The 14,639-nt window shown below is 46.3% G+C and overlaps 1 protein-coding gene across 1 annotated transcript in view; it reads left to right on the plus strand.

Moving 5' to 3' along the window:
- LOC141106828 (uncharacterized) overlaps positions 1–4,602 on the plus strand; it is a 44,856-nt gene extending 40,254 nt beyond the window's left edge. Inside the window, exon 6 of the mRNA XM_073597757.1 lies at positions 2,224–4,602. Coding sequence (XP_073453858.1) covers positions 2,224–4,172 — 1,949 coding nt within the window. The 3' untranslated portion in view covers positions 4,173–4,602. The remainder of the gene's footprint in view (positions 1–2,223) is intronic.
- Positions 4,603–14,639: the final 10,037 nt, after the last annotated feature.

Consider the following 14,639-nt stretch of genomic DNA (forward strand, 5'->3'; position numbering starts at 1 on the left):
CCTTACCCGCCGATTAGCCATGCTGGAGTGCCTGGTGCCTCAGGTACCATCCCACACTTCTACTCACGTTCTTATTTCTGACTTTTTCTGTCTCCTCTTTGTTAAGTACTGAACCGACCACTCACATATATAGTTAAAGATCATATCTTTGGACTAGCTAAATGACTTGATTATCTATAATAGGTGAATAAAAGACTTCTACAGCAGTCTAATTCGTTGAGAGGGAACCCTCAGATAACACCAACCCGCAAAACTACAAGGTTCATTATATGTTGGCCCCCACCCGTATATTATTCCTCTCTTAGAATAAAGATTTCAATATACAATATGATATACCAGTAGTTCACCGAAAGCTGTATGTTAAAATGATCACTCCTGTTTATACATGGGTAAAGTACACCTCACTATTCTATGTATACTATATGTGTTGCCAAACTGTAAAGAATGGTATTTTTCTGTTATATTCTTTGTGTTCTTACTTTTGAAAATAAACTAAGATTGAAAACAATTGTTGGTCATCATCGCAGTTACCAGTAGAGGTATAAGGAGAGGAGTAGAAGCATCCAGTATCTTGTGCGGGGGCGGCACTAATATGGCCGGTAGACGGGCAAATATGGGAAATAGAAGTGGGGGTGGGGTCAGGTCTGGCCAAATAAGCAAGTAAGCCTTGTTACCATGTTCAAAAATGTTTTGGTTGGTATTAAGTATCTTCCTTTTAGCAAGGTCCAGGAGCCGAAATTCAAACTTCCTACATTTCCATAATCAAGTCTCCCGAATATGCTGGGTGGGATCAGCTGCATTGTTGATTTGAAACCAATTAGTGCCGCGCTAAATCAGTGAGTAAATATATAAAATTATGTAAAAATATATATATAGAAATGAATTAAATGTTATATCCACACACAGAATATGCTATGGTTGAAAATAACTAACAGTGTGCCAAATGGTCTAATAAAGTGCAAATAACGTCCAAACATAAAGTGCAAGTGCTTCCTGTTCCATACAGTATCCTTATTCAATCCAATGCATAATGTGACAATCTATCATATGTAGACAAATAGATAACTTGGTGTCTTCACACTGTGTGCACAAACTTTCCTAGTGCTGCCCTGCACCAGATGTGCCCTCACCTTATTTACAAATAAATCCACTAAGATATTCCTCCTGTGGTTCCTCCTTCCTGTAGTGAAATCTCAGCTCAGATGCCCAGTCAACATATGGAGTACTCCTTCCTGATGGTAGCCAGTGGCCTCCACTCACATTGACTGCATGAAAAGCAACAGCCTTAGCTAAGGCTTCCAGTGCTACGGATGGAGGGAACACAGCTGAGTGGGGCTGCAGAGCCGGTTTCGGGTGAAACCACCGCCCTAGAGCATATGGGTGTACCAAGGCTTGTTCTAATTTAAAGAAATGTGAGTGTATATATGTGGTGTGGCTTTTGAAATAAACATTTAAAACAATAATACACTTTTGCAAGCTTCTGTTGCTTTTCATGCGGTCAATGTGAGTGGAGGTCACTGGCTACCATCAGGAAGGAGTTCTCCATATGTTGACCGGGCATCTGAGCTAGAGATTTCACTACAGGAAGGAGGAACCACAGGAAGAATATCTTAGTGGATTTATTTGTATCACAGGCGCTTTCAATAAGCCCATAAGGTGAGGGTACATCCGGTGGAGGGCAGCACTACGATAGTTTGTGCACACAGTGTGAAGACACCAAGTTTTCTATTTATCTATCTACATATGAAAAATTGTCAGGTTATACATTGGATTGAATAAGGATACTGTGTGGAACACGTAGCACTTGCACTTTATGTTTTGGAAGTTATTTGCACTTTATTAGACCATTTTGCACACTGTTATTTATTTTGAACCATAGCATATTCTGTATGTGGATATCACATTTAATTAATTTCTCTATATATCTATATAATTTTATATGTTTATTCATTAATTTAGCGCTGCACTAATTGATTTAAAATTTGCATTGTTTTACACTTATTCACAACTGCATTGTTGCCCTCCGCCTGAACCATAGCTGTCTCCATCTCCTGAGTACATAGCTGGGTGTTTTTATGGAAAATACCAGTAATGGACATAAAAAATTATTTGGAACCCATTTACTAGTTACCTTGAGGGTGGAATTGTAAGATCCTCAGAGACAAAGCTGCCTGGTGTGGGCGGAGTCCTGGTTGAGTAATAATCTTTGTATTTCTATTTTAGTAGATGGACGGGAGATGAGGAAAACCTCAGAGGATTTTCTCACTTTGTCTCCAGACTGTAAAGTAGAAGATGAGGACATCACACAGTATAGTCCAGGAGAAAACCCGACTACCTCAAATGTCCATCCGGCACCACACAGTGTAGATGGACCATCGTATTCCTCTTATCCTGAGGAACCTCAGACTGTGAGGGACGGTGCCGGACCATCGTATTCCTCTTATCCTGAGGAACCTCAGACTGTGAGGAACAGTGCCGGACCATCGTCTTCCTCTTATCCTGAGGAACCTCAGACTGTGAGGGACGGTGCCGGACCATCGTATTCCTCTTATCCTGAGGAACCTCAGACTGTGCGGGACGGTGCCGGACCATCGTATTCCTCTTATCCTGAGGAACCTCAGACTGTGAGGGACGGTGCCCGACCATCGTATTCCTCTTATCCTGAGGAACATCAGACTGTGAGGGACGGTGCCGTCCTTCCAACAGATAAGACGTTTTCCTGTACTGAGTGCGGGAAGTGTTTCCGTTTTAAATGCCGTCTTAATGCGCATAAAAGATCTCACACAGGGGAAAAGCCAAGCTTGGAAAAAAAGTATTCCTGTCCTGACTGTGGGAAATGTTTTTCACGGAAGGCCAATCTTCACACACATCAGGCATGTCACACAGAAGAAAAGCCGTATTCTTGTTCTGAGTGCGGGAAATGTTTTTCATTTATGTCCAATCTTTACAGACATCAGAAATTGCACACAGGTGAGAAGCCGCATTCCTGTCCTGATTGCGGAAAATGTTTTGAAATGAAATCAGAACTTTTCATACATCAGAGGACTCACACGGAGGAGAAGCAATTTTTCTGTTCCGAGTGCGGGAAATGTTTCTCATTGAAGTCCAGTCTTTTTAGACATCAGAGATCACACACAGGGGAGAAGCCGTATTCCTGTTCTGAATGCGGGAAATGTTATTCACAGATAGACCATCTTTACACACATCAGAGATCTCACACCGGGGAGAAGCCATATTCTTGTCCTGAGTGCGGGAAATGTTTTTCAGTGAAGGCCAATCTTTCTATCCATCAGAGATTTCACACAGGTGAGAAACCGTATTCCTGTTCCGAATGCGGGAAATCTTTCGCAGTAAAATCACGCCTTATCAATCATCAGAAGTCTCACATAGAGGTAAAGCCTTTTTCCTGTTCTGTGTGCGGGAAATGTTTTGCAGTGAAGTACTATCTTTCTCTACATCAGACATTGCACACGGGTGAGAAACCGTATTCCTGTTCTGAGTGCGGCAAATGTTTTGTATTAAAGTCACGCCTTGTCATACATCAGAGATCTCACATGGAGGTGAAGCCATTTTCTTGTTCTGTGTGCGGGAAATGTTTTGCGGTAAAATCAGACCTTGTCAAACATCAGAGATATCACACGGAGCAGAAGCAATTTTTCTGTTCTGAGTGCGGGAAATGTTTTTCACAGAAAAACCATCTTTTTAGACATCAGAGTTCTCACACGGGCGAGAAACCGTATTCCTGTTCTGAGTGCTGGAAATGTTTTGCAATAAAATCAGATCTTGTCAAACATCAGAAATCTCACATGGAGAAGCAATTTTCCTGTTCTGTGTGCGGGAAATGTTTTTCACAGAAGGCCTCCCTTTTTAGACATCAGAGATTGCACACGGGGGAGAAGCCGTATTCCTGTTCTGAATGCGGGAAATGTTTTTCACAGATAGCCCATCTTTCCAGACATCAGAGATCTCACACGGGGGAGAAGCCATATTCCTGTTCTGATTGCGGGAAATGTTTTCTGGAAAAATCACAACTTGTCAAACATCAGAGGTCTCACACAGGGGAAAAGCCATATTCCTGTCCTGAGTGCGGAAAACGTTTTTCACGGAGGTCGTATTTATATGCACATCAGAGATCTCACATGGTGGAGAAGCAACTTTCCTGTCCTGAGTGAGGGAATTGTTCCTCGCTGAAGTCCTGTCTTCCTGTACATCAGGGGTCCCACACAACTCTTGAGGTGTATTAGTGAGTGCGGGAAATGTCTTGTATATGAATGTTGGCTGGACATGTGGGGAAGAAGCACACCCTGATATACACCTCAGATATACTCCATGGCTGATCTTCATCATGTAAGAAACAGTTGATAAGGAGATCAGAGATCACCAAAGACATGGATGAAGTGCTGTACCGTGTTGGCCATTGATAGCAGGAGAAAAATAAAAATGGAGTCATTACCTCTCATTGGCTGAGTACATTTTGTGGTGTAAACTCTTGCAAGAGGTCTGTTTTCTGAAGTCGTCTTCCAGGACGAAACACGTTAACCCCACCACTTAAAAGGAGGCCCTCTAGGCCTTTTAAAATAAAAATGGAGTCATTACCTCTCATTGGCTGAGTACATTTTGTGGTATGGAGACTTAGAGGTCTATTACGAATAAGAAAACAAATAGTTGATGGAATGTGGCACAGGTTTGTCCAGCCGTGATGAATATTGTCCATATTTTATATAACTCAGTGATTTTCTATGATCATTGCCTCCATCTTGTGTCCATAATTCTGTATCACAATATTTTTACAGATGGAGGTATTTCAGGAAAAATACTTCATTATGGCCACTAGATGGAGCTGACAATCATAGGAAATCACTCTGCTAATTACAACATGGCCAGAATTGATCACATTTGGACTAAAGCTTGTCACACTCTCACACAAATCTTCTGTACATTGATCCCTTGGTTCCATCATCAGGCATGGTTTCCTACAAATCCTGGAGATATTATACCCATGCACTTATGACTACAATAGACATCGAAGAACATAAATCAACAGTATTAAACCAACTACTGATTCAAAATCAAAATAGTGAATTTGGCCATTAGCGCAATCAACATTTTGTGTGTAGGCGCCCATGACATGTCGTTAATGTACATGGGGGCTCAAAAATTTGGAGGGTAGTTTAAGTGCTTGGGAGAGAAAGTTGAATGTTTTCCACTTAACTTTATTGCTATAAAATAATGGACTAATAGCCCCCCATATGTTAGCATTTTGTTGGGACAGGTTCTCTTTAATGAGAGTCTATTAGGTCCATCATGTCTCTCCTGCCCTCCACTGAAGATAATGGAGAACAGACTGGGCTCCATTCACAGCTTCTCCGTCCACAGCAGTCTGGAATGATAGAACTAAACCCGGAAGTGACCTAATACACATCACTTCCGGGGTCATTCTAGCTAGGAGTGATCAGCGGGCGGATGTTCTCTCACCTCTACCTGAAAGCACCCACCATACCAATGCTGGGCCTGCAGGTGGGATATCAGAGCCCGGCAAACATTGTGGGGAGTCTAGGGAAGCCATCCAGTGGTTGTATAGAGGTTACAGCCCTGTGACAGTGTCTAAGTGTGCACTTATTCTTGACCAGAATGTTCCAGAAGGGTACTGCTGGTCTCTGTGACAAATGATTCCACCATTGTAGGTAGGTTGGGGAAAGTTTCCCTGAGCATCGTAATTTGGTGTTTAGTAATTTCTACTATCTGCCATGCCTGTAAAATATGTCATTCTCGAGTTTGCAGATACTATGACACAAGACTGGTAATATCATAGATTTCCAAAACCAGGAATGAGATGAGGAAGGATCCATATCGTGTCCAATCATGAAGCAGATTTCTGGCCTCACTCACAGCTTTACTGTCAGATCCAAGTGTAGCACCCTTTAGTATGTGCTAGCAGTTAGTGTAGTGTGGGTTAGAAACATAGTTTAGCTCAGGGCTAAGCCTGAGCTATGGAAGCTGGGTCAGAGTTCAGGGCTGGGTGACTCTGGTCTAGAAGGTTGGAGAATATTCCTCAGAGGCTGGCTGAAAGGGCGCTGACCCATGCCAGCAGGGGCAGTCAGGTGAAAGATGGAGATACAGTGCTGAGGAGGCTGTCATGGCCCTCAGGGGTGCCCCCTAGACGGGGGGGAGGTGTCCTGCCTTGGGCCAGGGCTCAGGTGCTGGTGTCAGGGTTAGGCTCGAAGACCAGTTGCTATAGCAGTTGCCAGACTACACCCGATCAGCAAGATGGGTATACAGGCAGCCACCCTGGCAGATGACACAGGCTCACCTGACATGCGGAGTCTAATGCCCTGTACACACGATCGGACATTGATCGGACATTCCGACAACAAAATCCATAGATTTTTTCCGACAGATGTTGGCTCAAACTTGTCTTGCATATACACGGTCACACAAAGTTGGTCGTAAATTGCGAACGTTAAGAACGCAGTGACGTACTGCACGTACGACGAGCCGAGAAAAATGAAGTTCAATAGCCAGTGCGGCTCTTCTGCTTGATTCCGAGCATACTTGGAACTTTGAATTTCCGGCAACGTTTGTTGTTGGAAAATTTGAGAACCAGATCTCAAATTTTGTGCGACGGAAATTCCGATGGAAAATGTCCGATGGAGCCTACACACGGTCTGAATTTCCGACAAAAGGCTCCCATCGAACATTTTCCATCGGAGAATCCGACCGTGTGTATGGGGCATTAGTACTAACTGGTGTTCACCAGAGCTCCTGATGGTGGAGAAGGATTAAGCTGCGTGTTAGTACCAGGTCACGGTCCTCAGGATTGCCTCACCAAGAGGTGAGCAAGCCGGCTTCCAGCAGCAGATAAGCAGGTAAGGATCAAAGAAAATCTTGGTCAGTAAACAAGCCAAAAGGTCGGTAGTGAGTAGTTGCAGGTTGGAATCAGGCAGTAGTGTAGTTGAGGAACAAGCCAAGGGTCAATAATGAGTGGTAGCAAAATATGGACGGCAGCAGGGAAGACGAGAGCAAGGCACTGACTGAGAAAGCACAATTACCTGACAAGGAGCAAGTACAGAGGCGTGGCTTAAATCAGGAGGTTCATGGGGACAGCAAAGAGTTTGAGGTTCGGCAGAAGTCAAGGCAGGGTTGTCCAATGGATGAGACAGGGTGCTGTCCAGCATCTCATGTAGCTCAGCGAGAAGAGTCCCTGCCAGACAACCAAGGTCCCAGGTTTAAGTCCAGGCCCTGACAGAACTCCCCTCTTCCCAGGACATCTCCATGGGCTGGGTTTGAGAGAAAACCTCTGGTGGAATTCTCTTGTTAATATAGGGGCAAGCTCCCAAGAGTTTTCTTCTGGCCCATATCATTCCCATTGGATCAGATATTGTAATTTGTTCCTAAAGATCCTGGAATCAAGAATTCTTCTTCACCCTGTACCTCAACAGGTGGAGCAGGTGGAAGAATTCTTTCAGAAAAAGGATTTTCATGAAATGATTTCAGTACTGATATGTGAAAAACAGGTTGTATCGTCATACTGTCGGGAAATTTTAAGAGAAAGGTAACCGGGTTGATTTAAGCAGAAATCTGAAAAGTTCCTACAAACTTTTTGCCCAACTTTGCAGATGGAACATGGACCTTCACATTTTTGGTTGATAACCAAACTTTGTCACCCACATGAAAGTTAGGAAGTAATCTAGGGATATCAATCGGCCGCCTTCTTCTACCATTCCTGAGCCTCCCTCAAAGTCTCAATCAATGTCTCCTGCATTTCCTGCAATATAGTTAATCTGTTGGTATCAGAAGGTATTTCTAGTTGAGATAGGGAGATCAGGAATAAAAAGGGGATGATACCCGTTGTTTAAAAAAAAAGGACTTTGAGAAGTGGAGCTATGTTTAGAATTGTTATAAGCAAACTCTGCTGTAGAAAGATAATCCACCCAGTCATCCTGAAGATAACTGACAAAACATCGAAGGTACTGGTCCAAGGTTTGATTGGTTCTCTCGGTCTGATCATTAGACTGGGGATGAAAAGCGGAGGACAGATTAACTGTTACATCTAAGGCTGAGCAAACGTCTTTCCAAAATTTTGAAGTAAACCTGTACTCCTCTGTCAGACACCACATCATGAGAAATTCCATGTACAGTGGAACCTTGGATTACGAGCATAATCAGTTACAGGAGAATGCTTGTAATCCAAAGCACTTGCATATCAAAGCGAGTTTCCGCATAGAAGTCAATGGAAACAACGATAATTTGTTCCGCATTGACTTCTATTGCATGCAATACCACATGTGGCCAGAGGTGGGGGGCGCGGGGAGGGCCCCGGAAATACTCGGGGACAGCTAAGCTGAACTCGGAGAGGCTCGGGAACGGAGTATTTACGAGTGTTTCCGAGTATTTCAGAATGGGTTCGAACCTTTCAGAGTGTCACCAGCGCCCCTGCACCTGTGGCCAAATGCGGTACTGCACACCACATTAGCTTGAATTCTGTTCGTTTTGAGAAACGACGCTCGCAATCCGAGTCAGAATTTTTTTTTTAAAAGTTGCACGTCTTTCAAAAGGTTTGATAACCAAGGTCCCACTGTAGTTTATTTATTTATCGAACCATTAACTCTAAAGTTTGTTCAGCAGAAGGTACCCCCTTAACAGGTACAAAATGAGCCATCTTAGTGAGACCGTCAACAACGATCAAGATAGTGGTCATTTCTTTTGAGGGAGGTAAATCTACCACAAAGTCCATAGAAATTGAACCCCATGTTCTTCATAGAAGACGGAGTGGCTGGAGCAATGGGGGAAGGACCCCCTTATATCAGTGGTCAGTGTAGTGGTCCCTTACATTGGTGACCAATCGGAGAAGGACCCCCTTATATCAGTGGTCAGTGTAGTGGTCCCTTACATTGGTGACCAATCGGAGAAGGACCCCCTTATATCAGTGGTCAGTGTAGTGGTCCCTTATATTGGTGACCATTCAGGGAAGGACCCCTTATATCAGTGTAGTGGGCCCTTACATTGGTGACCAATAGGAAAAGGACCCTCTTATATCAGTGATCTGTGTAGTGGTCCCTTACATTGGTGACCAATAGGAGAAGGACCCTCTTATATCAGTGATCTGTGTAGTGGTCCCTTACATTGGTGACCAATAAGAGAAGGACCCTCTTATATCAGTGGTCAGTGTAGTGGTCTCTTACATTGGTGACCCATGGGAGAAGGACCCCCTTATATCAGTGGTCAGTGTAGTGGTCCCTTACATTGGTGACCCATGGGAGAAGGACCCCCTTATATCAGTGGTCAGTGTAGTGGTCCCTTACATTGGTGACCCATGGGAGAAGGACCCCTCTTATATCAGTGGTCAGGGTAATGGTCCCTCACGTTGGTGACCAATGGGAGAAGGACTACTTATATCATCATCAGTTGGAAGACTGCCCCCCTTACAGGTCATTGATGTCAGTTTTTACTGAGACACAGAAACTGTTCATTGCTCAGGGAACCCCTAGAAACCTTTGGAGGAACCCTGGCTGAGAAAGGCTGGACTAGGCAGTAATATACACCATGTTACCAAAAGTATTGTGACGCCTGCCTATAACAGCTTCAACTCTTCTGGGAAGACCGTCCACAAGGTTTAGGAGTGTGTCTATGGGAATGTTTGACCATTCTTCCAGAAGCACATTTGTGAGGTAAGGCACTGATGTTGGGTGAGAAGGCCTGGCTCCCAGTCTTCACTCTAATTTATCCCACAGATGTTCTGTCGGGTTGAGGTCAGCATGTACCTTGCTTTGTGCACTGGTCCAAATCATTTGGTGGAGGGGGGATTATGGTGTGTGGGGGGAGGGGGGATTATGGTGTGGGGTTGCTTTTCAGGGGTTGGGTTTGGCCCCGTAGTTCCAATGAAGGGAACCCTTAAGGGGTCAGCATACCAAGACAGTTTTGGACAATTTCATGTTCTCAACTTTGTGGGAACAGTTTGGGGACGGCCCCTTCCTGTTCCAACATGACTCTGCACCAGTGCACAAAGCAAGGTCCATAAAGATATGGGTGAGCAAGTTTGGGGTGGAGGCACTAAGTGGCCTGCACAGACTCCTGACCTTAACCCGATAAAACACCTTTGGGATGAATTAGAGACTGCAAGCCGCCGGGCCTTCCCATCCAACATCAGTGATTAACCTCACAAATGCCCTTCTGGTAGAATGGTCAAACATTCCCATAGACACACTCCTAAACCTTGTGGACTGCCTTCCCGGAAGATTTGAAGCTGTTATAGTTGCAAAGGGTGGGCCAACTCAATAATGAACCCTACAGATTAATATTGGAATCCTATTAAAGTTAATGTGCGTGTAAAGGCAGGTGTCCCAATACTTTTGGTAATATAGTATATTTTTCTCCCCCTTGGTGGGAGTGGAGATGACCCCATCTATAAGGATATACAGTACATACACACACAGCACAAGGCCGTGTTCACACTACCAGACATTTCTCGGGGCTGCAGTTCCTCTGAGCTCCACAAGGTGGTGATCTCACTTCAACCAAGACTGGAAGTCTCTATGGAAGAAAGGAAGTGATGTCAGGTACAGACAGGAAGTGATGTCAAGTATTAAAAAGGAAGAGAAGGACAAAAGGTGAGTCAGACGGAAGTAGAGAGGAGACATCGCTGGAAGTGGCAGCAGAAGGTAATAAGATCTTATTTTCTATTTACACCCAGTAACCCCCCCGTCATGTTCCGTCCTCTTCCTCCATAGTCACTGTGACGTCTTTTATCTCCAGCAGATGATGATACACACATATATAGTGTGGAAACCTAGATTAACCCCTTCAGGGGCAGAACATTCCCTTTATTTTGGAGATTTGTCACCTTTTCCACCAATTACTTTCTCACTAGGGATGAGCAAATGGTTTGGGCCGAGCATGAGTTCTGGTCGAATATTGGCTGTTCACCCATCCAACGAACACCTGAATTATCGGTGTGTTCGGGTTGCCGAACGACCACAATGCACTGCGCCACCACACAGTGCATTGGAATCCCTGATTGGCTGAAGAAATGAAAGCTTTGCCCAATCAGGGCACAGAGCGCTGTCAGAGCCATGATTGGACTCGGTCATGATATCCAATCATTGCTCTTAGTCCCGCTCCACACTATAAAAGTATTCTTCCCATGGTGGCCATTTGCAGTGTGATATTGGCGTGGAGAGAGATAAAACGGCTTTGTTCAGTGCTACTAGGCAGTTCGTGTGCTATTCTGATTCTATTGTCCGTGTAGAATATTCATTTAGTGTAAATCTAGGGATAGTTCAGTGTATGTGTAGTGCGACCGTTCGTTCTTTCATTAGTGTCAGTTTATATTGTCAGGGCAGGTTTATTGCAGTATATTTCAGTGCATTCCCACGCGATTAATGCAGTATATTGCAGTGTGTTAGTGCATGTTTACTGCAGTATATTGTAGTGTGTCAATGAGGTGTGTCTGTGTAGTGAGTACTCAAATCCATTGATTAAAGTGCATCCACGTGCACGTTTCCAATTATTACATTTTGTTGACAAGAACCCCCCCCCCCCCCCATCATGTCTGGGAGGACAACAAGGAGAGGCAGGCGTTCCCATGGCACTCTGAGGGGTCCAGAAGCGTAGGTGTCCACAGGCAAAGGTGGACGAGGTGGTCAGTCCTCAGGCAGGGCATCATTTCCTCTGTTTAGTGATGGTGTCCGTGCTATCCAGCCACAGCATGCAGAGGAGGTGGTGGACCGTCCTCCTCCTCCGTCACCCAAGCAAAGACTAGTACGCAGTCCACCGCAGCTGCCAGAGAAGCTTATTCTGCCTTCTTGTCCCTTGCTACTTCTGACATAGCGCCAGCATCAGGCATGGAGGAGTCAGCTGAGTTATTTAAACAGCATCAGCCACTTGCACCTTGACGATGCACAGCCATTACTCGATTCAGATGTTGGTTCTGAGGTTGAGGAAGGTAAGAACATGAGCCTACAGAGAGGGGAGAACACTGGTACACAAATTGGCAGTCATGTACCTCCAGCTGCAGCGTATTGCCAAGTTGTCTCCAGTGGTAATGAGGATGGTGGAGATGATGATGATGATGACGTGACTTGGGTGCCGGATAGCGCTGAGGAGGAAAGTGAGGATGAGGCACAACCCCAACAAGGGAGCCATCATGGAAGAGTAGAGAGCAGCCACCCTATTCCATCACATTGTGGAGCTGTTATCTCCCGGCCCACTTCCCACAGCTCAGCTGTCTGGGCCTTTTTTAGCACATGTGCAGCCGATCGCACTGTTGCAAAGTGCAAACTTTGTCGCAAGCGGATCAAGCGTGGCAAAAACACCAGCCATTTGGGTACCACATGCTTGACAAGGCATTGGACCTCCCACCACTCAGTCTGTTGGCAAGAGCACCTGAAAGCCACACAAAAGGGACGCAATTCTGTTTACCTCCTTACTCAACGCAGTCTGTCCCCGCTATACCTCATGACCTCTCAGCAGCCTCCACTGACAGGGATGATGATATAGCGTAGTGGTGTAACGTGGGTTGTCGGCGCTCAGGACAAGGCAAGCAATTAGCGCCCCCTAACCTGCGGACTATGTAATTTACAACATATTGTATAGAGTGCAGGGATCAGGAGTAACTAACCTACAAAACAGCATGTAGAGTGCAGCAGTCAGGATGAACCCTCCGTGCACATCAGAGTCCCCCCCCCGTTTCCCTATAGGTCATGGTTTCCGAGTCCCTCCTTACATCAGAGTCCACAGTGTTCCCCCCTTACACCAAAGTTCCCCCCCTTACATAAGTTTTCCTTTACATCAGAGTCCACAAAGTTCTCCCTTAAATCAGATTCTTCCCAGCATTCCCTCATTACATCCCCAGCGTTTCCCCTTACATCAAAGATCACAGAATTCCTCTTTACATTAGAGTCCCTCTCTTAAATCAGAGCCCCATTTACATCATAGTCTCCAGAGTTCCCCTTTACACTGTATGAGGGAACTCTGCAGACTCTGAAGTAAAGGGGAAACTCTGGTGACTCTGATGTACGGGGAGTTCTGGGAACCCTGATTTTAGGGAGAAAGCTGGGGACTCTGGTGTAAAAGGGAACTCTGTGGTCACCAAAGTTTCCTCTTGTATCAGAGTTTCCAGAGTCCCCCTTAAACTTCCATTCCTCAGTCCCTCACAGTCTAGGTCACTGCAAATCCCAGCACAGCAGGCTGCCATACCTCAGTTCCCAAAAAAGGCACTGAAAATCCCACTCCCTGAAGAATGGCAGCCTGCTATGCTGGAATTTGTAGTGCCCTCTGTAGGGGACTGAGGAATGACTGCCTACTATACTGGGACCTTTGCCCTCTGTAGGGGTCTGAGGAATGATAGCCTGCTATGCTGGGGCTTGTAATGCCCTCTGTGGGGACTGAGGCATGGCAGCCTGCCATGCTGGGATTTGTAGCGCCCTCTATGAGGAATCCTCAGTCCCCCCACAGTCTAGGGCACTACAAGTCCCAGCATATTGAGCTGTCATTTCTACAACACAGGGTTAAACATCTAAAGGAGAACTCCAATCAAAACTAATGATGTACAAAGAGTCCATATGCTATATAATGTCACAGCCCCGGTCCCCTTCACCTTCTCCCGGGCACAGCTAACACTCCTCGTGGACCCTCATCACTAGAGGGGCGGTGCTGGGACTCTAGCAAGCGGAGGCTGAGCAGGTACAGCAGTGCAGCCTCTTCTATGGGGAATCAGAGCGGCACGGGGGCAATGGCCCCCCTGCCCAGTTTGCCCCCAGGGGCCCTCTCTTTCTCTGCCAAACTGCCAGGGGCTGTCTCCTCTCTCTCCATGTGCCCTCTCCTCTCTCTCCATGTGCCCTCTCCTCTCTCTCCATGTGCCCTCTCCTCTCTCTCCATGTGCCCTCTCCTCTCTCTCCATGTGCCCTCTCCTCTCTCTCCATGTGCCCTCTCCTCTCTCTCCATGTGCCCTCTCCTCCCTCTCCATGTGCCCTCTCTTCCCTCTCCATGTGCCCTCTCTTCCCTCTCCATGTGCCCTCTCTTCCCTCTCCATGTGCCCTCTCTTCCCTCTCCATGTGCCCTCTCTTCCCTCTCCATGTGCCCTCTCTTCCCTCTCCATGTGCCCTCTCTTCCCTCTCCATGTGCCCTCTCTTCCCTCTCCATGTGCCCTCTCTTCCCTCTCCATGTGCCCTCTCTTCCCTCTCCATGTGCCCTCTCTTCCCTCTCCATGTGCCCTCTCTTCCCTCTCCATGTGCCCTCTCTTCCCTCTCCATGTGCCCTCTTTTCCTTCTTCATGTCCCCTCTCTCCCTTCTTCAAACACTTACCCAGGGGCCCTCTCCTCTAGCCACCCATGTGCCCTCTCCAGCCACCCAGGGGCCCTCTCCTTCTCCAGCCACCCAATGGCCCTCTCCTTTTCCCTTTGCCACCCAAGAGCCCTCTCTACTTTTCCCTCTGTCGCCCAAGGACCCTCTCCTTTCCCCTCTTTCACCCAAGGGCCCTCTCCTTTTCCTTCTGTCACCCAAGGGCCCTCTCCTCCAGCCACCCAGGTGCCATCTCCTTTTCCTCCAAACTCAGGGGCCCTCTTTTTCTCCTCCAGCCACCCAGAGGCCCTCTCCTTCTCCTCCAGCCACCCAGGAGCCCTCCCCTTCTCCTCCAGCCACCC

The sequence above is a fragment of the Aquarana catesbeiana genome, linkage group LG08 (assembly GCF_042186555.1).
Source record: "Aquarana catesbeiana isolate 2022-GZ linkage group LG08, ASM4218655v1, whole genome shotgun sequence".
Lineage (NCBI taxonomy): Eukaryota > Metazoa > Chordata > Amphibia > Anura > Ranidae > Aquarana > Aquarana catesbeiana.